Below are 24,473 nucleotides of genomic sequence, written 5' to 3' on the forward strand. Positions count from 1 at the left end.
TGTGTTAGTGGAGTTAAAGTGGGACTTGCTTGTTGAGATTAGCAGGGAGTCTTCCGCACCTCTTCTCTCCTCTTCCTTACTCTTCCCTCTTTTTCTCCCCACGGCTCCACAGTTGCATTTCCCAGCGGATCTTGGCCAGGTGTGTGGGACTGCTGCTGCCTCCACTCCTTTCAGTTCAGTCATGGGTTTGGCTAAAGGAAGTTGAAACAAAGAAAACAAATCGTAGATGACCTTTATGTCTCCCTGACTCCAGCTCATGCTTCAATAACGTTTTATGCCATCAGCTAACTCCACCTAGACCTGGAACTGTGTACTTAAAAACATCGTGAAACTGAAGAGTTGAGGGAGAGGCTTTACCAGTGGTCATGAAACCGAAGAGTCGAGGGAGAGGCTTTATCAGTGGTCTTGTTGGCCTCACTGTGAGCTCAGCCCTAAATCAAACCTCAGAGATTTTCAGCCTAAAAACTCCACAGCAATCCCAGCTTCCCTAGCAGAGCAGCTCGCTGCCTTTCCTGGGGCCACCTGGAATTGCACCAGAACAAGTCCCTGGGTGTTCCCTGTAAATCCCATTGCTTTCTCAGCCCATGTGACAGTTTCCACAGAAAACAAGTCTAGTTCAAACAGCCACTTCAGATTTAATCTATGAATGATGGCTTGAATTAAAGACCAGCTACAGCAGCCCAGTGCCACTAACACCAGGAAGCCTATGGAAGCCCTGGTCTGGCTGTGAGTGACAGGGCTCTCTACACACCTGCCCAGGTGGCCCTTTCCCAGTTACAGAGCCCTGGGGAGGAGCCCTGCAGCCTCATGTATCATTTAAAGAGTCACTCTATTCCAGAAAGCAGGCAGCAGCTCCCATGTGGGCTATACCTCAGCAGTCGTAATTTGTCCCAGTTTATAAATGCTTTTCCTGGAGTGCCAGGTCCCAGTGACATGTACGAGGCAAGCTGTGATCTCTCTGGCCTGTGAATCATCTCTGATAATGGAGATCCTGCTGCCTGACTCCTACTTTTGTCAGGTGTACAGCACCAGAGTTTGTGGATGCACCCAGAGAGAGCTCCCTGGCACTATGGCAAGGGAGATGATGTCCTCCCTCTGGAGCACAGCTCCAGTGGACATCACCTGGGAGGGATGCTCCTCACGACAGAACAGGGTGGTACTCTTCACCTTTTCTTTCCCTGAGAGGTGTTCCTACCTCCCTGACCCAATCTGGGGAAGATTCAGCCTTTTCCTTCCTCTCCCTTCACATTCATGCCTTCTCCCAGCACCAAGGCCATATTAAGTCTGAATTTTCCCCTCTCTTGCCCTTGGAGCTGTTCAATGCCTGGCCCATGTGCAATAGCCTCCAGCAATAAGGGGAAAACTTTGGGTCTCAGCATCTACTTCTGCTTCTCCCTCTGGAGCATCAGCGTCTTGGCCTCCATCCCTGGAATTGGTTCAGAACCCTGCTCTGCACACCAGCGTCCTCTTCATTGTGGCCACAAGAGCGTTGCCCTTTGTCAAAGTGAAGATGGCATCAAAAACTGTGGGAATTAGTAATGGACATGAGCTCCATCTTGGAGGGCGAGAGCATCTGCTGGGAGCAGCACTCAGGTGATGCTGCTGGAGGCACTGGCTGGTGGGTGAGGTGTCTTGGGTGCTCTGCCTGCCTCCGCTTCACCCGTCTGGCACAGCTGACAGGGTGTTGTTTCCTCGCTCTGCATCTCCTTTGCAGCCAGGGTAACAACACCTTGTGGGGGTGAGGGTGGATGTTCATTGGCATTTGTCATCGACTCGCCTGCAAGCACCCTGGGGAGGCCTATAAATAAGTGAGGGGCTGTGATTCAGCAGCCACTGGAGGAGAGGCAGCTGCCACCGTGTCCATTTCATGATCACTTCAAAAGCCTCGAGCCTTTATTTGATCTGTGTTTTAGCATTAAATTTGCAAGAGTCCCCTCCACAAGTGGAGCAGGGGAAGGCGACCTGCTGTGCCTCTGGGAGGGTAGGAAGGACAGTGTGGAAGGAAGCACTGTGGTAACAATGCAGCCCCTGGGAGTGATTGCAGGCTCCACCGCAGCACCCTCCTTCCTTATTGATGTGCACCTGCTTTTATGTTTCTCTCCTCTTCTATTTGCTCTGGTGGGTTTTTCTGATGCCTGTTATTGCTGGGCAGAGAGAGGCAGTAAAAGAAATTGTTCAGGCCAGGCTTGTGGGGAAGCAAGCAGGTGTCTGGCTGTGTTATCAAGGTAGCAACGCTTCTGTGTCTCTGAGTCAGAGATGGGACTAGTATGAGACTGAGTGATCAGAGCAAAAAGCACAACTGTGTTCACCTCGAGGCTCTGAGCAGCAAAATTGCAGCTTGGATTTAGGTTTAGGTCACTGAGCTCAACTTTGCTCATTTAATTCGCCCGGTGCTTTGGGACTTTATTGGCAGTCATGGTTTTGTGGAGCTGTGTGGGGCTGCACCTGCTGGGACGTGCTGAGGTGAAGGTCCTTTCCTGTGTGTGTGTATGAATTTCGGGATGAAACTACAGAACTGGAGCAGCTCTATTTTCTGTAGGGTTTCTGTGGTCTGCCCTCTGCTAAAATAGCCTTAGTGAAGGCCTTGGCTTTGTGTCTGTTTGGGAGGGAGGGTGTTTGTCTGTCCCTCGTGTCAGGGGGGGTTAAAACGTGCTGAGCATGGTTGTCCATTTCCACACTGATGTTTTGTGGGAAGGGGAATCAGTTGGCCCACAGGGTGGTGAACAGCAACCACAGGAGCATGTCTGCCCTAGGAGATCCTACTGACTCCATGTGGACCCAGCAGCAGCAACACTGAGCTCCACTACTGGCTCAGAACCACCTGAACGTCAGTCCCGTGATGTCTCTGCAGCTTAGTGAGTGATAACTCCCTCTATGCCCTGCATGAGAATGTGGAAACAGCCACAGAGGCACCACAGGCTTCTTCTGAAGCACAGCCAGGGTGGAGGGAAGATCCCTCAGCCAGGTCACCCTGCAGCTCTCCCTGTTTCTAATGAAGCCTCGTTCCTGATGGCCACTCAGCCCCTTCTGCTTTCAAGTCAACAAATCACCAAAAAAAAAAAAAAAGGTAAAAAGCAGAGAGGAGGAAAAAAAGACAGAATGATATATTTTTGTTCACTCTCTCTCTCTCCTTCTTCATTCCTTTGAGCCATTTTTAACCCAGGCTAATTCAGCTGGAAATATTAATAACCCTATAAGGACGCCACCTCCTTGTAATGAAGTGTAAAGGTCACTTCTGCTCAAATCACACAACTCTTTCATTTTGTTCTCTGCAAGGAACAGCTCCTCTCTTTAATTATTCAGTTTGCTTTTATATTGCAGCCGCTGCTCTCCTGTCTCTAATCTCTGACACTTCCCCATTACGCAAGTCCCCAGGAGGCTGGGCGATGTCACCTGCTGGGTCACCACCAGGGCCTGGATGTTGAGAGCAGCAGCTGGGATCTGCCTGGTGGGGGGAAGGAGAGGCTGGATGTGGAGAAGAAGAGCTGACTCTTGGGTTCCAGTGTAATTTCTTTGATGCTGTGAGTCAGCTGGTGTTTCTTCAGGGTGTGGGCATTGCAAAATGTGTTAATTTTTGGTTGAGTTGAATCCTCATGGATGAGGTGGCAGTTGAGGAGATGGATAGGAGAGGGGCTGGAGGGGAGTTGGGGCTTTCCTGTCCTCCTGAGTCACCTGATGGGTGGATGGAGTTGGCAGGCTGTGGGATGGGAAGTGACCTCTCTATGGTCACTCCTCACTGAGGAAGGTAATTGTTTGCAAGGCCCTAAGATGAAGCAAAACCTCTCAGATCCATGCACTGTCTTCCACTCTCAGATGTCTCTTGGGCTGTGATATCCATGGACAGGGAGAACAGAGGCAGAAATCACAGCATCGTGCTGCAAATGTGAGCACTCCTGGGACAGGCCATGCGAGTCACCAGCACAGAAAGGGGCGATGGATTTGGGAAAAGCCGTTCTCTAGGGATGAATTTGGGGTCACATGGAAGTTCCTCCTGGACAGATGTTCAAGAGAGGGCTGGGGAATGGGGAAGTAGGACCACGCTGTTCAGCCTGGAGAAGGGAAGGCTCAAGGGAGACTAAAGGGTCTCCAAAAGAGCTGGAGAGGGACTTTGGACAAGGATATTTAGTGATGGGACAAGAGGTAATGGCTTTAAACTGACAGAGGGCAGGTTTAGATTAGATCTTAGGAAGAAATTCTCCCCTGTGAGGGTGGTGAGGCCCTGGCACAGGTTGTCCAGAGAAGCTGTGGCTGCCCCAGCCCTGGAGTGTCCAAGACCAGGTTGGATGGGGCTTGGAGCAACCTGGGGTAGTGGAAGGTGTCCCTGCCCACAGCAGGAGGGTTGGACTAGGTCATCTTAAGGGTCCCTCGCAACCCAAATAACTCTGTGATTCTGTGATTTCAGTGGCTGAGGTGATTATTGCACTAATTATTACTGTAGCATCCTAAATAATTAATAACCATAATTAATTGTATGGACCCAAGAGAGCAGAAACAACTTTTGTGGTGGCTGTAACCCCTCCATCCCTCGAGCACTGCTCACTCCAGAACCTCTCTTCAGTGTTTTATCTCCCTGAATGTTTAAATGACTTGAGCAATTTGGGGTTTCCTCTGTCTCTCCATGGGACTCCTCACTCTCTGCTCTAATTATAACACCACAGCAGCTGTTAATGCCCACAAACAAGCACAGGTCCTCGGTAGCTGCAATGAGTTAAGGTTTATATAATCGTGTGAAGATTTAAGAGCTGAAAAGCCTTTCTCTGTGCACTGCATTAATCATTTAGAACGAGCCTGACTGATGATTTTTGCATGTGTGTGTGGTTGTTTTCTTTTTCCCTGTCTCCCTGCGGAGTCCAGCTGTTGCTGCCCGTATGTGGTGTGCTCAGCACCAACCAAACCATTGCCAAAGCCACAGTGACTTCTGAAAACTCCTGTCCACATTAATCTGGTGATTCTTTCATGCAGGACCTGGGCTGTGCTGGTAGTGAAGAAACACACCAGGACCTCTGATGAGGATGTGGAGAAGTTTTGCTTGTTAATGGTAAGACGTGTTCCATGGCAGAAGAAGTCTCAGTCTGAAAGGACAGAACTGACACTGTCATTTCCAAATTACAGCTGCCAAATGAAGCACAGCTGATGCCTTAAGAGGCCTTCTAGACACAGAGACTGGACAGGAGTAAAAGAATGAAATAGGTATTTGTTTGAAAGGCCTTCAAAGGTACACCCTGGGAGCCACAGGCTATTGCCAAAAATGGACCCCAAGATGGACCACAGGTCACGAGTCCTTCACACCTCTGTAGGTTTGGTTCATTTGCGTATCAGGGTTAATTCTCCAATTAAAGCTTCAGTTCAATGATGTAATTTCCCCTCCGCTGGCCCCCCTTGGAAGCTCTTTGGATTATACTTTTGGGCCTAGGACAATCTGGGTGACCCTGGAGAGCAGGCCCAGAGAGGCTTTGTTATGTCTACCTAGCACGAGAGAGCAGAAATTAGCAAGCTACAAAAACCCTCAGAGTTACACTCTAGGCAGTACAGAATCAGGAAAACAGAAGAGTTAAAACCTAGGCATCACAGTGACATGGGAAGTCTAATCAAGAGCATAGCACTGATCTGCTCTTTGGCCAAGCATTCAGATATCCTTTTCCAAGCTGTGCTAGTGCCAGGGGTTTTCCCTCTCATTGCCCCTCTTGGAAATGCTTTGGGAGCAATGACATCATGGTTAAGTCAAGCTGCCAACTTTAAACTTTGAAGCTGTTTTCTCTGCTGTTGCCTGAACACTGGGCAGCCATCCCTCACACAACTGACAGCAGAAGGAAACTGCTGTCCCTAAGCTGTGTACCAGCATCATCCCTCACTCCCTTCCCTTCAATGACCACTCCAGTAGATCTTTAACAGCAGTGCAATATGCAGGAGCACAGACCAGACTGGGGCACGGTTTGCTCTGTGTGCAGCCACAATTGTAGCTTGATTCCAGCTGACAGGCCTATATGACCTCATATCTATAAAACCTGATCTTAAACATTCATTTGAAAACCTCACATGGATGTAAAACCCAGAGTTCAAAAGCTGCAACTTTTCAGACACAGGGGAGGGAAAAAAATAGCTGTGAGGTTTTAGGTTAAAATGCAGGAACATTGGACTGTGGTTTTGCAGATGTGATTTCTGTGCCGCCACCATCAGTGGTGGGTACAGTTCAGCACCTCTGCTGCCACCATCCTCCTTCCAAGCCCTTGAGCATGGCTCAAGGGAATGAGATTTAAGGATGTGAGAAAGTCCTGGAAGAGCTAAGGAAAGATAATCAGGGCTAGTGTGCTGAGAGTGGGGAAAGAGGCTGAAAATGACCGGACTGGGTGGCTGAAATTCCACTTCCCAGAGTCAACATTAAGGCAAATCAAGTCTTCTGTCTGAAGATGTGGCGGTTTTAATAACGCAGACATTTGAATTAGGAAGAGGAGCTAAGACAAGGGGACTTGCTGGGATCTACAGGCAGCAAAGCTGTGGGTGGTTCATGTCCCAGACCTGTTTATTTGAAAACTTCTCTGCAGATACCAGCAGGTATTCATCGGTAACCACACATGCTGGAGCCTTCTGGCCCCAGCCAAAGGTGCTGCAACTAAGGAAATAGTCAGCTTTTTCTCCTGGCCTTCCTTAATCCCCCAGATGCCTGGTGCAGTGCTGTCCTGCCCTGTGGTGGATGGTCTGTGCTGCACAGGGACAGCCCTCACCTGGGTACAAGCACTGAGCTCTGCCTCAGGTGCCTGTAACCCAGGGAACAGATGGCACCGCCTGACAAATGCACCTTTTCCTGCACTTCCCTGCTCCTTCCCACTGCAAATTGAGGCCTTAAAAAGGATTGATGGTGCTAACAACAACCTCATCCAGGAGGGCTTTTGGAGGGATTAATGACTAGTCGCTGGGGAAGGGTTTAATGGTCCAAAGAGATCAGCAGTCTCAAGCCAGTTTATTAATCAGCTGGGCCTAAGGCCGTTACCACTTAAAGGCTCATCTTGGGGGGGAAGAGGAGGCGAGGGGTGGCAGTGATCCATCTCTGCAGAGAAACAAGCCAGAGGAAAGCGAGGAGGAGATCCCTGGAATCCAGTACACAAACTCACTGATCTTCATTTGGCGTGGACTAGGGAGTTAGCAAGGAAATGCAAAGAGAAAAGGGAGTGACGGGCTCGTTTCATTTAGGTCTGATACACTGCAACCCATCTCATGCTCTCCTGGCTGTGGCAGCTCCTGAACAAGCCCACAGGTTTCCAGGCAGCTTTGTCTCTAGCAGTGGCTACTCGACATCTCTAGACCCTGTGCTGTGGCCTGGGCAGTTGAGGACTACTGTTGTGAGAGGAAATCTATTTCTAACACCTTGTTCAGAGATCAGTTTTCTGCCCTGGAGTGTGAAAACTGAGGTTCTTATTATTTTTATCACAGCAAGTCAAAGTGCAGAAGCTATTCTTACTCACATAAATGTCTAATCCTACTCTGATTCCTTCCGAGCTGTTGCATTTGCTTTGATTACTTTTTCGAGTTATAGCTAAAATAAAATTTGCCGTATAATAATCTGCCTGTGCAATGAGCACTCCCTGAGATGAGGAGATGAGGCAGGGAGCAGATCCTGCTAGGGACTCCCTCCCATTTCAGGATGCAGGAAAAGCTTGGCTGTGTCCTGGCTGCCCTGGATTGGATGGAGGAAAGGGGAGTGCTGTTCTAATGCAGGGTCTCAGTGCCTCAGTCTATTTATTCCCTCTTCACTTGAGACCCTTTAGGGTCATCTGTAGCAGGATATCTGAGTGAACAGAGGTACAATGTCATTTCCTGGGGCCCAGGGAGGGAGAACAGTAGGATTGCTGGGGAAGGAGACCTGCTCCCAGGTACTGGAGGTTTCTGGAGCAATTTGCAACTCTCTGCATGCAGTAGGGCCATGTAGGGCCAGGCCTGGGTCTGGGAAATGTTACAGCAAGCTGTTATGGGTGGCTTGGGGTCAGGAGGCTTTTTAATTGCTTGAAAGTGAGGTCCTTGTGCTTTATCCTCACAGAGGCTGTTTCAGGCCACCAACAAAGAATCTGCTCTTCTGAGGAGAGCTCTGGCTTTGCTCTAGAATCTGATCACAGTGAGAAGTTGTTTCTGTTCCGATACATTTTTAGGTGGCCAAAAATCTATATTATTTTTGGATTTTTTTTTTCATTTTTTTAAATTTTCCCTTCTGTGCTTGTTCCATCCAAAGTCCTGAACTCCACGTGAGGGCAGTTGACTTACCTGCATTCATCAGCTGCCTTTTGGAGTAAAACCTCTTCTAAAGTCACATCCTGCTTTTCTTCCTTCTTTCTGTAAGTGCAGGTATCAGCCAGATGAATTTCTGCTCCCTTGGGACCCTGCTCCTGGAGACCCTGGACCTCTGGCTGGCCCAAGATGGTAAAATCATTGGTAAAGGCAGCATGGTCCATACACTCCAGAGCTCCAGCACTCCAGGTATCGCCTCCTGACTTGGTATTTTCAAGAGACACTGAGACAAACTCTTCCCTGGAGAGGAGCTGGGACAATCAGCAGGTGGAAGCTGTCACTGCAAGAGGTACTTGGTGTCAAAAACTGTTTCTGTGTGTGAGGGAGCAAACAGGGTGAGCAACCTCCTGTGTCTTTGGATGGTTTTTGCACATCACTTAATATAGATTTTCCAGTTTGCAAGGGCAGTAGCCTCAGTGTAAGGAGTCACAGAGCAGAAAGGAGGTGGCAGACACCAGGGATGAGCTGAGTTCACAGCATTCCCTTTCTAGAGTGCCATGCCAAGACCTCCCTGCTTTTCATCCCTCCTTTCACAAGTGGGATGGTGGATGCAGACTCAGTTTTCTGCACTTTTGGATCCCAAGAGTTCCAAACTAGATATTTCTGTTGCTTTAGCTGATGAAAGATGGGGATGGTTTCAACCTGCCAAGTTTTTCCCTAATATATACATATATACTGGTTCTGGATTTGAATTCAGGTCCTAAACACTGTAGGAATGTTGGCTACCTATAGGTCCACATGGAATGGTGACCCTATAACCCCTAAACCCAGCAACATTTATTAATGGCTTATCTGAAGTCTCTGTAGCAAACATTTCAGTCCCTTCAGCCAGGGAGAAGTGGGTTACTTTGTGAATATCAATGCAGATCAAATAAAATGTATCTCAAGGACAAATGCATTTGTTCTGAAAATTTGGCCAAAGAAATCAGAAATGGTTCTTTAAAAATACAGCAGCCTAGAGCAAGTTTTTATCTTCCTTTTTGAGCAGCGAAAGTTGATGATCAAGCCATAATTTGAAATATGTGGTAGGATTCAGCAAAACCAGTGCCACTGAAATTGCCTTGCAGTTTGAACGCACGGATCTGAAGATTTGACAAAAACATTTTCTTTGTTCTACAGAGATGAGACCATTTCCCTTCCTCATATATGTAGCACCCCTGGATTGTTTTGCACTGATCACAACTGCTCTGGTGTTCTCTTTGATGAATCCACTTGTTTGGTATGTTTTGTTGGGCTTTTTTTTTTTTGTTTGTTTGTTTGGTGTTTCTTTTTTGGGGGTGGTGGGTGTGTTGGATTTTATTGGGCATGGTGGGAAAGGGATGGGTGATTTATGTCATGGATTTGGCATAACTGGGCCATCAATCTCAGCAGAGGTGCCTGAGATAGAGGTGCCTGAAGAGGTACAAGGTGCCTGAAGTAGAGAGACACAAAGATGTAATTGCTGATTTCTTCCTTTACTTATATGAAATGAAAGCAAAAAAAAAAAAAGGCAGGAATTGGTACCTTCTGGTTCCAGGCTTCATGGAACAATCCTGGGGCTATCAGCAATGCTGCAAAGGGACGAGGGAAGGAGGGAAGATGATGACTCACAAGAAGTTTCCCTGTCTGTTATGATTTTGCTTCGTTGCTTTGTGTCCTCTGGATGATTTAGGGAGAGACGCTTTTCCCTCATCTCTAATTTGCTGCCAGATGAATATGTTGAGTAGCAGGATATTGAGAAATCATGAGAAACTAATGAGAAATACCTGAATGAGCTCAGCATGTTCCTCCACTTGGCTCTTAGGCTTTAATATCCCAGTGGTGCTGAGCAGAGGGAGGGTACAGGGGCTCTGCAGTTCCTTTTGCTCTCTGGTTCAGTGCCAAAATGGGACAAGGGATAATGATTTTAAACTTAAAGATGGTAAATTCAGACAAGATAAAAGGACAATTTTATTTTATACTGAGAGTGGTGAAAACCTGGCACAGGTTGCTCAGGTAGAAGCCCCATTCCTGAAAACATCCAAGGTCAGGTTCTGAGGCTCTGAGCAACCTGATCTCATTGCAGGGGGGCTAGACTAGATGGAATTTAAAGATTCCTCCTAGCCCAAACTATTCTTCAATTCTATGATTCTGCCTGGTTGGCCAATGTGTGGTCTTACTCCGAAATTCAGTCGCCTGGAATTGTTATTGTACCTGTTATTTTGAGGTGTCACAGTCCCGGCTGACTAAACATCCTTACTACAGCTTTTCCTTCTCACACATTGTCTTGACTTCCTCCCCTGAGCTCCTGATCTCTGTTGGATGCTGAGGGGGCCTGGCTGTGACAGAAGGGTTGGTTGGTGAAGGATTTTCCTCATGGAATGCCCTCATGGCAAGGACCACAGCAGGTACTGGGCATTTTGAAGATGCTGACTATAAACATGTGGGCAGGGATTCTTGTTTTTTCTGGCCTGGTGAGTTTCTACTGCTATATATATTTTGTTTGAGTTTCTGTGGCTAAAATGGGAGGAGAGCATAGGGCCCTCTCTGCCTTAAAATGTATTTCAGAGCTGCCTGAACCTGGTCCAGCTGCCAATATGGCAAAGGCCTTTTTCCTTTGTGATGGGCACAGCTGAGAGCATGGCTGCCAGCAGCCCTGGACTGCATGATCTTGGAAAACAGACTGCAGTGTGAAGGACTGAATTGCTGCCACGGGTATTTTTTGACCAGACCTAATGTTATTTCTCCAGGAAGAGTGAAGTATACCGGGAAACTGGTACTCCAGTCCCAGATGGGAAGCTTTGCCTTCAGCTCATCTCTGATTCAGGTAGTGTTTTACCCTGAGGAGGCGAAAACACCCAGAGAAGCAGAATAATGTGAGGGAGACATCTGTGTTTCACCACACATTTGGCAAGGGGAGGTGTCAGCAAAGGTTCCTGAGGAGGTTTGTCAGGGTCAGCAACACTCGAGAGATGCAAATCAGCCCAATGGCAGCCTGGCAATGACTCAACCTTTCCCTGCAGCCTGGTTTTGCCCATGTGTGTGATAAAGCTGCTGCAAGGATGGGTTTCATTTTTACAGACTTATCACCTTCCTCGGGCCTTTCGTAGAGCAGGCTGGTGAAAGGCAGGAACCTTATGGCAGAGGAATAAAAGTCATATCCCAGCAGCTGAGAAAATGTCCCTGCCTCGTTTTTCCAGGGAGCCCATGTCTGGCCTTGAGAAAGCATGGTGACACCCATGGCTGCCACCTCCTGTTCACAGTGGCTGCTTTCTCTTGGGGTTTTTCAGACATTCATGGTGATGCCTTAGGATTTGAGCTTTTCTATTTTTCATATCCTGTAATTCTATAGCGTATAACTCTAAGCTCCATATAGCCTGTTAGCTGCTCTTCTCCCATTTCGGTCAGACAAAACAATTCCTCTCTAGGCCTGAAACTCAAGGATACCTTCCTGTCTCAGGCCCTGAGAAATGTAAGCACTAGTGAGTTCAGGGGGAGCAAATTTGGGGTAATGACTTCACTACCTGCAGCTGTAAATTGGAAAATTAACCCCGATATGCAAATGGACCAAATTTATAAAAGTATGAAAACCCCTGACCTGGGTGTCCATTTTGGGTGTAGCCCCTGGGGTTTTGGCTATCCAAAGAGTACTTGAAGGCCCTTCAATAAACATACTTTTATTCTCCTCATTTTATCTAGCCTCTGTTTTTAGGCAGCCCCATCAAGGCATCAATGGCTTGGGCATCATCCCAAAACCTCACCTAGGGGCACCCAGCACATGCCCTGTGGGTCTCACACCACGCAGCTTGTGTTGCTAAGATGGGTCTGTGCCTCCTGAGCCCAGCAAAGGGTGGTGTGAGCACAGGAGAGGGGCTGCAGTGCCACTGAGCAGCCAGGGTAGGACCCTTCCCTCATGGATGGCTCTGCCATCTGATTTCAGATTTGTCTGTGCCTCTTCAGGAGGTGGTCAAGAGCCCTGAGTTCTCTCAGGTAAATGGCTCAGCTCAGAGCACTGTGGCTTGATGTTCCTGAAGCTGCTATGCTAATCCTAATTAACAGGCTTTCTGAGTCCCTTTTATACCACTCCAGCAGCCCAAGTGGGCTTTAAAGTGAATGGAAATTACCCCATGGAGCGCTCTCCCTGGAGATGTTGCTATGCCGACCTGCTCAGAGCAACCACTGAGGCTTCCCAGCTCTCCTCCATCCTGCATTGTTCTTTCTGTCGCAGAGGCTCAGACGGTGCCAGAAGGGTGGCTGGGACAGATAGGGCCCAGACTCTATTATTTACTTTATTTGCAAGGTGTGAGGAGAAGGGGAGAAAACAAGTAGAGAGGGTTAAAATCATGTAAAGCATCGACAGCAACAAAAAAACAACCTGAAAGACCTGAGAGTCCTTCCAACAGAAAATTGAGTCAATTTTCTCATGCGCAATTCTTTAAAAAAAATAAATAAATTTTTTCCCCTGGTTTTTTTTTTTTTAATTGAAGGTCTGCAGGCAATAGGGCATTTCCTCTGGGTTCCTGGGTTTCCTCACCCAGTCTGAACACTGGGAGCCAAGCCCTTTTCTACCCCAGCCCTTCACAGCAGGTGCCTCCTGCCCCTTATAAGCTGCCAGAGGTTGTGTGGAGCTGTTGGGTGATGGAGCCATTTCCCCACGAGAGGAAGCAGCTCCCATCCCATGCAGGCAGGAGTGTTTGGGTCTCCCCCCTTGCCCTGGGGCACACAGCTCGAAGCATTTTTGGCCTCTCTCGTTCTCCTTCAATTCAATCTTCCCAGAGCCTGCAAATCTGAGGCATTAAGAGGAAGACAAATTGTAATGAATGTATATTTGGAATATAAAAAGTAACGACTTAATATAACTTTCTCTTCTCTCCCCTCCCTTCCTCTTCATGACCTCATATTTTTAACATTTTGGGAAGTGCTAAATCCTGGAGGGATACACAGTGTGCCAGGGAGAGGTGGAGGTGTCTTCTCCCGAGCTGGGCTTGTCCTTTGGGTTATGATCACTCCAAAAGTCAGCAGCATGAGTAGGGGTACAGAAAGGGAACAGAAAGGCTGAAATAAAGTCCACCAAATATTACTGCCAAACCCCCTCCACCCCAAAACACTGGGGGAAACATCAGTTATTTTATTTACAATGGCAACGGGCTGAGGGGAACAAGAAAGGGCTTCTCTTGCATTACAAATAATGACTTTAAATGGCTGAGACTGCTTCTGAGCAGTGCTGATTTGGAGCCTTTCTTAAGGAAAACAACTTCTGCCTTTCTTAAAGGAAAACAACAAACGGAAAAATACCCACCACCCATCAAAAATATCAGAGTGACATTTCCCCCTACTTTCCAACAAGATAGTTTTTCCCTGGGGAAATAAATAAATTTACCAGCTCCAGTAACCCCCATCAGGAGGGGGACAGGGGGCAATTTTTACCCTTCTTACAAGGTGTAGACAGACAGTGGCGAGGATGGGCAGTGAATAATGTTGTTTATTATGTATAATAAGTAGCATCCAGAAATCTCAGTTAAGGACCAAGCGCCAGAGTGCCAGTCCCTGTACAAACACACAGTAACAGAGTCCCTGCCCTGAAGAGCACACAGGCTAAAAATGGTTCCTTATGTGGCATAATTTGGAGGGGAAGAATAGGAATTGGAGGCAGAGAAATGAAAAATCAACCTTTTCCCTGATTTCCTTTTATATTCCAAACAAAGGCCATAAGACATAAATGCTGAGATCATAATTTCCAGTCCCCATCATTAGGTACTAGGATAGTAGAGTGATAGAATCATGGAATCATTTAGGCTGGAAAAGACCTTTTCTGATCATTGAGTCCAAATGTAAATCCAACACTGCCAAGCACTCCACTAAACCACATCCCCAAGTGCCACATCTCCACGTCTTTTAAACACCTCCAGGGATGGTGACTCCACCATTCCCTGGGCAGCCTGTTCCACAGCCTGACCACCCTTCCAGCAAGGAAATTTCCCCCAATATCCAACCTAAACCTGCCCTGGCACATCTTGAACGTGTTTTCTCTGTTCCTTGTTATCTGGGAGAAGAGACCAACCCACCCCTCACCACACCCTCCTGTCAGGGAGTTGTAGAGAGTGATAAAATCTCCCCTGAGCCTCCTTTTCTCCAGGCTGAGTCCCCCCAGCTCCCTCAGCTTCCCCTCATCAGGCTTGTGCTCAGACCCTTCCCCAGCTCTGTTCCAAAACTGACCCCAGGAGTTGCGGTGTGGCCTCACCAGCGCCCAGCACAGATGGACAGGTCACTGCCCTGGTCCTGCTGGCCTTGGCTGCATTCATCTTCACCATGGCAGGGGGATGTGCAGGGGTGGGAATGTGACTTGCTGGTCCCTGGGAAGGGGAGGCAGGAGGTGAGGGAAGCCCAGTGCCCACCTGGCTGCTGAGGCTGGCAGGTTGAAGCTCCTCCACCAAATTCCTGGGAGAACGTTGAAACCTCCATGAGAGGAGGAGGCAGCACAGGTGTTTGAAGCAACCCAAGTGCCTTGCAGCAGCCCTGGTGCCTCTGTCCTCCCTGCCCAGAGCAGCACAGCTCAGCCCCATGGTTTTGGGCTGTGTCTAATGCCAGCCTAGGAGGGCACGGAGGGGCTTGACTCCCAGGGCCATGCTGAGCAGGGCAACTCACAGCTGCTGGATGGCTCTGAGCCCTGAGTTCCCTCCTGATAGCTGGAAAACCTTTTTATAAGGAAACTGGAGCCTTGCAAAGTAATTCCAAAAGAATGGCAGATTTTTCTTTTTGGCTTTTCTTAGCTTTCTGGTTTTTTGTTGTTTTTTTTTTTTTTTTTTTTTTGAGGTACTACAGGAACTTAAAAGCATGATTGAATTTGTGCATGCCTTTATTTATTGTGCTATGGATGATGGGCACAGATTTCCCTAAGCCAAAAAGCCCCCTCCCTCCTCCTTCCCCAGCCTTAGTAATCAGCTTCTTTGGGCTCCAGCCCACGCTAGACTATTTTCCTCTGTCAAATCCTCCATCATTGGTTAAATTACCTGGGTGTGTGTTGGCTTTATCTTTTTTTGGTGAAACCTTATAATCTTTCGAGTCTAATTTGTCCGAGTCCCTGTTGTCCTCTTAGGTTTTTGTGCACCCTCTTTCTCTCCTGGCTGATTTTGTAAAAAGTCCAATTTCAACAAGTTGCTGCTTTCAGGGCTGAAGTCTGTTCTCCAGTGCCCATGATAATCATATGTGTTCACCAAGAGCTTCGAAGCTCCAGCAAATTGCAGCTGTTTGGGCTCCTTTGCACAGGGCTGTTCAATTTTCCCTTTCACCCTCCCTTTCTCAGCTGCTCCCCTTCCACATTTTGCTCCCTGTGTTCAGTGCAGCCTCCACTGCCTGCACACCTTTCAAGCCACCATCCTGTTGAGGAGATGTTTGGCACAGACCCTGTTTTGCCACCGGGGCGTCCCCTCCCACACATCCCCCCGACAGCTGCCTTCCCAAATGTGAGGACGTGCTTCACTCAGAGTCTGTCGTGTGAGCCAGATTTAATCTAGGATGCTCTTTCCTTTTGGCTCCCCACAGAGATCACAGGACCCTGTTTAATCCAGCTCCCTGTCGGTGTAGGGCTGAGTCATAGGAGGTTTTTCTGTTGCTACATCTAATAACGCTTTGCTACTGGGAGCAGAACATCAACCAGCTTGGCTGGGAGTCAGCACTGTCACCCAGCAGCTTCCCTTGTCTGCAAGTTGTTTTGATTCTTTTCTTAGACTTCTCCCTCTCTGTGTCTTTCTCTCTAAAACATTAATTTCCTCTAATTAGAGCCTCCTTAACAATTCTTCCCCCCCCCCCCCCCAGTTAATTTCCTCTAATTAGAACCTCCTTAATAATTCTTTTGCTAAATCAATTTCCTCAGTTAGAACCGCCCGCCACAATTTCTTTCCACCCTTTCAAAAGCTGTCGGAGTAGCTAAGAAAATTATGCTTCTGAGTAACCTTTATCTTTTACTTGGTATTTTAAAAGAACTGTAACAGGTTAGACAGGCGCAATTTCCCCTTTCAGAGCTCTGCTGGTCTGACCCCATTAGGTTATACTTAGTTGAGTGTTGTACTATTGTATACTTAATAAGATGCTCTAGCTGTTCATCTGGAACCCAGGTAAGGCTGTATTTGTGAATGAATTAAACATGACACTTCATTATTCAGATCAGATTTAACAGTGTCAAAATCCGTCTTTAAACCAGATCAAATTGCTCTCCAAGAATATGTAAAACCTCCTGCCCCCGTTAGCTGTCCTGTGAGCCAACCTTTCCTAACTTTCCCTCTGCAGCCATGCCAGCTTTCTTCTCCTGACAAGCCTTTTAAGTTCTAATTTTTTTCTAAAACATGCTGTTTTTAAAAAAAGATCTTTTTTGTTTCTAATTTACACAGTGAGTAACTATCAACAGCCCACTGCTTTTCAGAACCATGCTGTGGGCCACATCAGCGGTTGGTGTAGATGGGGAGGCAGCCAGTTGACACATTATGGACCTCGGGCCTGAGTTTCCTCCTCTATCTTATGCAGTTTCTCCCCAGCTGAAGCTGTGTTTTGCATTTCTCCATACCTTTAAGACGGAACCATCTCACTACGTTTGTCCTCCTTGAAACCCATCAAGGACAACTCACTCCATTTCCCAATTTTGTGAGGAAACAGGCCAAGTACTGATGGCAATGGGGAGGGGTCATCCAGTTAGAGGGAAAACTCTTGTTTTATGCAATTATGAAAGAAATAAAGAAGGGGAACACATCTGAGCTGTGGGAGTGCACTGGTAGCTGTTTTCCCTTTCCTGTGCCCCTTCCTCGGGTTGGCACCTACCACCCAGCACAGATCTGATGGCATCAAGGAGTGTCACTGTGTGGGACAGCACTGCCCCACGTGAGACAGGCCAAGGAAAACTACCTCACAACAGGCTCAGGAGGCTCCTTCTGGCCTTTCTCACAAGGACTTCCTCCCTTTTTTGGCTATGCCCAACTGCAGAGCCTGCTCCGAGTCCTGGTCACACAGCAGAAATGTCACCGTGGGCCCTGAAGAGTCTGCTTCAGTAAGGCAGGTGGGCCCTTCCAACTTGTGAAGTGCTTTTCACCACTGTCTGATGGGAATCAGCAGCGCCTCAGTGGGTGGGTGTCCTGGAGTGATCCGTGAGGAATGCTTCACAGAGACTCTGCGGGGAGCTGGGGGAGGCTTGCAGCAACTCCATCCTCATCAGTGCCGCCATCAGATGTCTGGGCAGGCCCAAAACATTTTAGCCAAGCCCAGCTACTGTGGGAAAGCTGCACTGCTGTCCTTTTCCACGCTATTTTCTTCTGACCTTTCTGAGCTTCTAGCACCCCACAAAGTCTGTTCTGGTGGAAGTGGTGCAGAAGTCATAAGATGAATTTTATTTCCTTTGCAGTCTTAATAACTGTGCAGAAAACTCCACTTGCCATCACTTCCTTGAAATTTTGGAGTAGGATTAGATGGAAAAATGAAATGCATTAAGGTTTTTGTTTTTGACAAAATCCCTAATGCTTGAGATGGCAATAGGATGTTTTTGGGTAATCTTACAAGGAGTACAATGCTGGTGGTGTTGGAGAGAGGGTTGTCTGGGGAAGGGTAGATTCTCTAAAAAGATATGTTAGAAGGCTAAAAAAAAGCTGTTTGGTTCTTCTCAGAAGAGATGAGAGAGCAGGAAGAGGGAATCACCAGGTTGGGTTGTTCAGACTGACAGCTGACTACAACAGAAGAGACGCTGTTCTCTATGCTCCTTGAGAAGCCCCTCTGGCTGGTGTCCAGTCCGTTCCAGCTGAGGACAAAGAAGGGCTAGAGATAGAGATAGGCAATCCAGTAGACGATGTTGAAGAGCAAGAAGGCGGTGGGGAAGAAGACGCGGGAGTAGGAGTCCAGGCGGGATATGTGGATGCGGACCCTCCCCTCCCGCCACATTCCCGTCTGACAGTCCTCGATGCAGCAAAAGAACCTCTCGCATTCCTTTCCCTCCAGGCACGGGGAGCCGGGGTCGTCATCCTCATCCTCCTCGATCTCTGGGGGCCAGTGCATGATGTGGTTGATGTTGATGGTGGTGAAGGTTGGCATCACCTGTGCACCGGCAGGTGGCTGGAAGGGGGAGAGGTGGGCAGGTTAAAGGGGAGGAAAAAGCAACCAAACCTGTTGTAGACACCAACCCCCACCCAGCTGGCAACAGATCAGATCATCATGGGTGCACTTTGATGGAGAGGGGTGACTGATCATCCCCAGTCTCTCTGCACCTGGTTGTGAATCACCACGTTTGCATACTGGGGAACTGGCAGCTCCTGCATGGCTGTGAGCGTCCTTCCTGGCACCCCAGGGCACAGCCCTACTCAGCAAAGGTCTGATTGCTCTGGTTCCCCATCTGTGCCAGTAATAGTGCAGAAACACGACCTGTTCGAGCTGTTCTAGCCTCTTCTCTCATTCCCCTGAGCTCAGCTGTCTCTGAAGATGCAGCACACAGCCCAGATGTGTCTGCTGGTTGCTGCAGGTTACTGGAGAGAAGCTGGGGAAAGGCTGCGTGTGGCTCCTCTTGGCCCATCGCGAGCCTCATGGAAGAGCTCTGTCCACCCTGGGATAGGAGGGCAGGGGGATATGAGGGATATGGGGGATGTGCTGGGAAATGAGCCTGGCGCAGACGAGATTCGTCTTTTTCTGTTTCAGTTCTGTCCCAGTTCAGAGGCCTCTTTCAGCTCATGTGACAGAAGTACCTGCCATGAGCTTGGGCAGATCTCATGATAGAGGATGAGGATGAAGACAATGACAATCACCCTGGGTTCACTATCCTCACACTCAGGAGGTCTTCTGATGGAAGACCACAAAAGAAAGCAGGTTTCTGCATCTCTGTGAACCAAGATATCTCTGTAATCCAGAGATCAAACCGATACAGGTGTCTTAAAGTGGCATTCACGTTCAGTCATGTGAGTCATTCTAAACTGTTCTGATGAGCTCTCCAGGGGTTCTGAGGAGAGCACAGGGTGCCTGGCTCTGACAGGGGCTTCCTTGTTTTAAGGCAGCCCCAGCTGCTTTTTCTGGTTGTGTCTCACCTCTCAGACCCAGCACACAGAGTGGTCTGAGGACTGGATGAACGCAGTACGGGTCAGGCACTAAACCACACCAGCAGTTTCCAGTGCAGCTCAGGAAGGATATTTTTAAATAACTTGGGGTTGTAACAGCATCCACTCTGCTGGCCCCTCTGACCTACCAGCCTCGCTTTCCTGTGGCTGTGCTCCAGTGGTTTCTTGTTTCCCACCAGGTAGTTGAGCGTGGCGTACTCCATGAGAGCGGCAAAGACGAAGATGAAGCACACAGAGACAAAGAGGTCCATGGCTGTGATGTAGGAAACACGGGGGAGGTGCTTGCGGGAGATGGTGCTCAGGGTGGTCATGGTGAGCACAGTCGTGATACCTAAGAGAGAAAAGAGCTGGCTTAAGTACTGACAGGGAGCATTTCTGTCTTCTACACACATCCAGCCCTCAAAACACCCATTTTCCTTCTACTCTGGTTGTCTGGTTCCATTTTTGCTCTGCTCAGCCAGACTCTGGTCTTGAGGAACCCTCTAACAATTCTCTATGAGAAAGAGAGGTGTTCAAAACTCGGGTATTGCACAATGTGGACCGGTAAAGGAGCAGGAAGCTCAGACTCTGCGTGAGGCTGAGTTGGTCGGGCAGGGCTTGCCCTTGGTGCAGACGTGCTGGCTGTATTGGTACCTCCTGTCCTCCATGTGCCTCAGCACAGCTTCTAGAAGGATCTGTTCCATGATCCTCCCAGGCAGAGAGGGGAAGCTGACAGGTCTCTAGTCCCTGGGGTCCTCCTTTCTACCCTTTGAAAAAATGGGTGCAATATTTCCATGAGACTTTTCAAGTATCGTGGAGAGTGGCTTGGAAACCACATCAGCCATGCTCTGGGGTGCATCTTGTCAGCTCCCACAGACTTATGGATGTTCAGGTTCTTCAGGTGGTCTCAAACCTGATCTTCTCTTGCAGTGAGAGGGACTTCACTGCCCCAGTCTGTCTTGCAGTCCATCCACTGTGGAATGTGGAGAGAGAGGCTGCCAGTGAAGACTGAGACAAAAAATTACCTCAGCCTCCTTCTCATCCATTTTTCCCCATTTGCCAGTTGTATTCAACTTCCTTTGACCTTCTCTTTCTGTCTGACAAACCTGGGGAAGCCCCTGTTGGTATCCCATGCATCCCTAACCCCCTCCCTACATAACGGGGCAGTGTCCCTATGCTCCTCCCAGGATACCTGTCCCTGCTTCCACTGCCTGTGCATTTCCTTCTTTCCCTTTAGTCTGACCAGGAGCTCTTGACTCATCCACGCTGGTCTCTTGCCTTGCTTTCCTGATTTCTTACACCTGGGCGTTGAGAGCCCTTGTGCTCTTTGCAAAATGTCCTGAAAGATCTCCCAGTGCTCTTTTGCTCCCTGGTCAAGGGGTTTCTCTGTTGTAGACACCAATCTCAAGGTTCCCTTTATTTCCTTGGTCCGGTTCCTACCCATAAATTTTCAGTCTGCTCGTGGCTGTTCTTTGGAGACAGCTCTTCACAATGTATCCATTCCTTGATGCAGAGGGCAAGCGCGTGGGAGGTGATAAGGAATTTCTTTTGACTTGAGTGGGGCTTGGAGTTGTTTTTGCAGGAGCAGCAATGCCCACGTTTCTGCTTCCAGAGATGAAGTGTCAGGAGTCAACAAAGGATCAGCTGCAGGAGCTGGTATTGTGATCTCATCCACTGGTTTTGAGGATGTGGGGAAGAAGCAGCAAGTCCACTTGTTTCTCCTTCTCTAGAATGCATCTAAATCCACCTGCCACCCTCTCCTGGGGTCACCCCAGCAGCTCTGGGGGTGAGCATGGCGAAGATTTTCATGTTTTGCTGCTGTACTTGCATTAGCAGATGTGATGTGACTTCCCATATTTCTGAAGTGCTGGTGGAACTGGTCCAGTTTAAATGCCCCTAACGTAGGTTGGCAGGCTCAAAATGTGCTGGGGATCATTTGTATTAAGTACAACAGGGGCTGTGCAGAGAATACATTATTCTTCACGTGCTGAGGTCCCTTCCCATAGAGAGGGGCCCCTTTCCTGGGGGAACTTGCCTTTGTTTTTTGAGACAGTCACTAGAGCTGTGCATATTTTCCTCTTGCTGTTCATTCCCTTACCAGCCACAGACTACGGCACACCCTCACCTTCATTGCAAATGACACCCTCCTCCTCCTCCTCTCTCCACAGGCACCAGACAAATTAATTTTGATAGGGAGGTGGGGAGACATGGCCATCATGGATGGGCTCTGAATAGCTGATGGGCCCTCCTCTCCTCCCCATCCCCACAGAGACCTGCAGGCAGGGCTGAGAATGCTACCTCCAATTAAAGGCAAAGTCGGCAGGGCTGATAGGAAGGACAGAGCTGGGAATCACAGCTTGCTGCAAAATGTAGATACAGCCAAAGCGTATTAAAGACTCACAAAGATCTCCCCAGCACCTATCAGAGCAGCATTCAATCAACAGAAGCTTTTCTCCTGCCTCAAAGAGCCACTGCAGTTTGCTGAGAAAATCTAAACAATAGGCAGAGCTCTTGTCACTCTCTGGATCCTATGGGGTGACCAACAGAAAAAGGTTGTACCCACAGGGCTTCCAGCTCCTGCCAGAGCCTGGGGCTCTGTGGATGCAGCCAAGCAACTCTGCCCATTAACCCTACAACCTTCCTGTCACCAGCCCTACACAGAGGCCTTGAAAAGTCGTGAGGAAACGTAGAAAACATGGATGTGACAGGAGGCCTTTGGGCAGCACTGCAATGCCACAGCTCAGCCCCTCCCTCTCCCTTTTGGTGCATGAGAATACCCCACTCAGCTTGGAAAAGGCTGTGCTTGGGTTTCAGATCAAGACAGGAGAGTGAGATATTCTCCTGAGATAATCCAGCAGCCCAAGCCAGCGCAGCTGGAGATTTGGTTGAGCTGTGGAGTGTTACACACAGGAAGCTGAAGGAGGAGAATATTCTCTGGTAAGCTCAAAAATGCCAGAAAATGGCAAAGTGCTTCAGGAGATTTTGTACTCCAACACTGCCAGTCTGCTTACCTGGCAGAGTTTGACAAGCATCAGACATGCATCATCCTGTCTCTTACCCAGAGATGTCCTGGCTGGCGTAGAGTCTCTCTTGATCCAGAAGGAAACCCAGGAAAGAACAACAGTCAGGATGCAGGGAATGTAGGTCTGAATGGCAAAATAACCCATACGTCTACTTAGGTCAAAAGAAACTGTCATCACCATGTACTCCCCTAGGAAAGAGCAACAGAGACATTGGAATCATAACATGGGGCTTCTTAAAGCAGAAAAATCAGCAAAGGTTCAGAATTCAGAGTTTCTGATGAGATTCTCTTGTTGTTTTAAGTGCCTGTCCATCTGCTGTTGTCGCTGCCCAGATTGTTAACTTCACGTGGCTGGCTGAGTAGGTTTGGAGACTCGCTGGGTTTGTGGCTAATGGACTCTGTGCCTACCTGGCTGGCTCTGCCGCTGTCCTGCTGGATGTCTTTGTGACTAATTGAAGAGCTGACTTTGTGGTTGCCCAACTGGCTGCTTGCCTGGCTGTCCATACGGCCACCAGGCTGTGTTTGTACTGGCCTGGCTAAGGACACTGAAAAGCACACGGTTTGGAAAAGTTTCAGGGAAGAAACTGCAGAGAGCATTTATCTTCAGCTGATTGCTGCAGGGGTTTCTTTTCTATAGAAGCTCTTTGGCTGTAACAGGCTGCATGGCCTGGCTTGCTAACGAGCCACCTGAGCTGGGACAAGGGAGGTGTCCTTCAATCGCTTCCGCTGAGAGTCGGTTTTGCCTCTGGAAAAGGCGTGTGGTGCTGCACATCCTAATTGCTCATTTGGCAACTTACGGTGGAGGTTCTTTCTTTCTTTTCACAGGCTCACAGTGAGTATTGGAAGAACCTGACAGCTCTGGGGTTAAGACGGAGCTTGCAAGCAATTACCAAAAAAAGAGAATTACAAACATCAGAGGGGCACTGGTGCATTCAAGACACTTTCACTTCTTGTCCCAGTTTGTGCTGCCTTTCTACCCTGGCTGCCACTGTTGAGAGCAGCAGCTTCCTGCAGAGTGCGAGAAGCACTGCTCCTTGCTGTTTCAGGGGGCTTAGAAGTATGAGCTCACCCCACCTTCAGGAATCCAGAGGCTTTCCTCAGTTGTCTGCGGGAAGGAAAGGGGATGTGAGCTATTATGAGGAGGAGGAGGAGCTGAGGAGCTTCCATTACTTAGCTTCTTCACACAGGCAGCCTTGTCCCTGTCTCTTACAGCACAGTTCAGGGGTTCATCAGCCTGACATGAGTTTACAGAAGGACAGATCAAGACATGCAAGTTCTGATTTCTCCACCCTTGTCCCAGTCATAAGCATCACCCAGAGATCACACAGAGTGCACACAAGAGGGGATTTAAGCTCCCTCTCCTCTCCCTCCTGACCCTCCAATTAGGGATAGCTTCATTCACATCAGCATTGTCACCCCACAGTTCACAGATGTCAGTGGTTCTGGCCTCTCCCTGCTTTGTCTTCTCCTCACCACTCATCTCCATCACTTCTGCTCCCTCTAGCCAAGGTCCATCCTTTCATTTTTAGCTTCTTTCTCTGACTGTGCTGTTGTGACCTTCCTTCCCCACCCCTGTGGAGCAGTCTGATGACTCCTTTGTCTCCCCCCAGGCCTCCAGCACAGTGCTGCTCCTGTGGGCTGCCTTCCTTTGCCTCACCTGCCCCAGTCCTGAGCACTTCCGAGGTGTTCCTCAGCCCCGTGAAGTCGAACTGGTAGAGCCTCCAGGTGCGCTGGTCAGAGACCTCGATGGAGTAGCGTCTCCAGCGATAGACGATCTCCTCCCGAGGGTATCCATCTGGGAAAGGGGCACGGACATCAGTGGAAGAGTGTGCCAGGTACCCCCTTCTTGGCAACCAGCCTGACTGCAAAAGCACTGTCGTCTCACCAGAGCTGTTCTGCAAACAGGAGCCCTTCAGGCAGGTGCCTTTTGTTTAGATTCCCTGAGGCATTCCCACATGGAATGGGAGTAGGGACTGCATCCCCCTTCGTGGGCTGTTTCAGATTCTGGGGATGGGGAAAGCACTGCCAGAAACAAAGCACTGCCAGAAACAGAGCCTTTCTAAGGACTGCACTGCTGCCAACAAGACGTGGCTTGGTCCTAGAGGACTCTGCTGGTTTGAGGAAGAACTTCTTTGAGGGTGGCAGAGCAACGGAACAGT

At 48.8% G+C, this 24,473-nt stretch overlaps 1 protein-coding gene and 1 long non-coding RNA gene across 4 annotated transcripts in view; one reads left to right on the plus strand and one right to left on the minus strand.

Annotated features, from left to right (window-relative positions):
- Nucleotides 1–4,436: 4,436 nt before the first annotated feature.
- On the plus strand, nucleotides 4,437–24,113 carry LOC116451039. 2 transcript variants are annotated; one of them, XR_004243067.1, is made up of 4 exons: nucleotides 4,437–5,038; nucleotides 8,335–8,566; nucleotides 9,397–9,496; nucleotides 23,925–24,113. It is a non-coding gene; the product is annotated as an uncharacterized LOC116451039 (long non-coding RNA). The 2 variants fall into 2 exon arrangements; XR_004243069.1 differs by lacking the exon at nucleotides 23,925–24,113 and adding an exon at nucleotides 10,986–11,811.
- The window catches only part of LOC116451026 (gamma-aminobutyric acid receptor subunit gamma-4), a 36,310-nt gene continuing 25,536 nt past the window's right edge, over nucleotides 13,700–24,473 (minus strand). Inside the window, exons 6-9 of one of the 2 annotated variants that reach the window (XM_032124126.1) lie at nucleotides 23,972–24,109; nucleotides 22,351–22,503; nucleotides 19,442–19,644; nucleotides 13,700–18,324 (exon numbers count right to left, since the gene is read on the minus strand). In XM_032124126.1, the coding sequence (XP_031980017.1) occupies nucleotides 18,031–18,324; nucleotides 19,442–19,644; nucleotides 22,351–22,503; nucleotides 23,972–24,109 (788 nt within the window). In that variant the 3' untranslated portion in view covers nucleotides 13,700–18,030. The remainder of the gene's footprint in view (nucleotides 18,325–19,441; nucleotides 19,645–22,350; nucleotides 22,504–23,971; nucleotides 24,110–24,473) is intronic. The other variant, XM_032124127.1, reaches the window with a different exon arrangement.

The sequence above is a fragment of the Corvus moneduloides genome, chromosome 14 (assembly GCF_009650955.1).
Source record: "Corvus moneduloides isolate bCorMon1 chromosome 14, bCorMon1.pri, whole genome shotgun sequence".
Classification (NCBI taxonomy): Eukaryota; Metazoa; Chordata; class Aves; order Passeriformes; family Corvidae; genus Corvus; species Corvus moneduloides.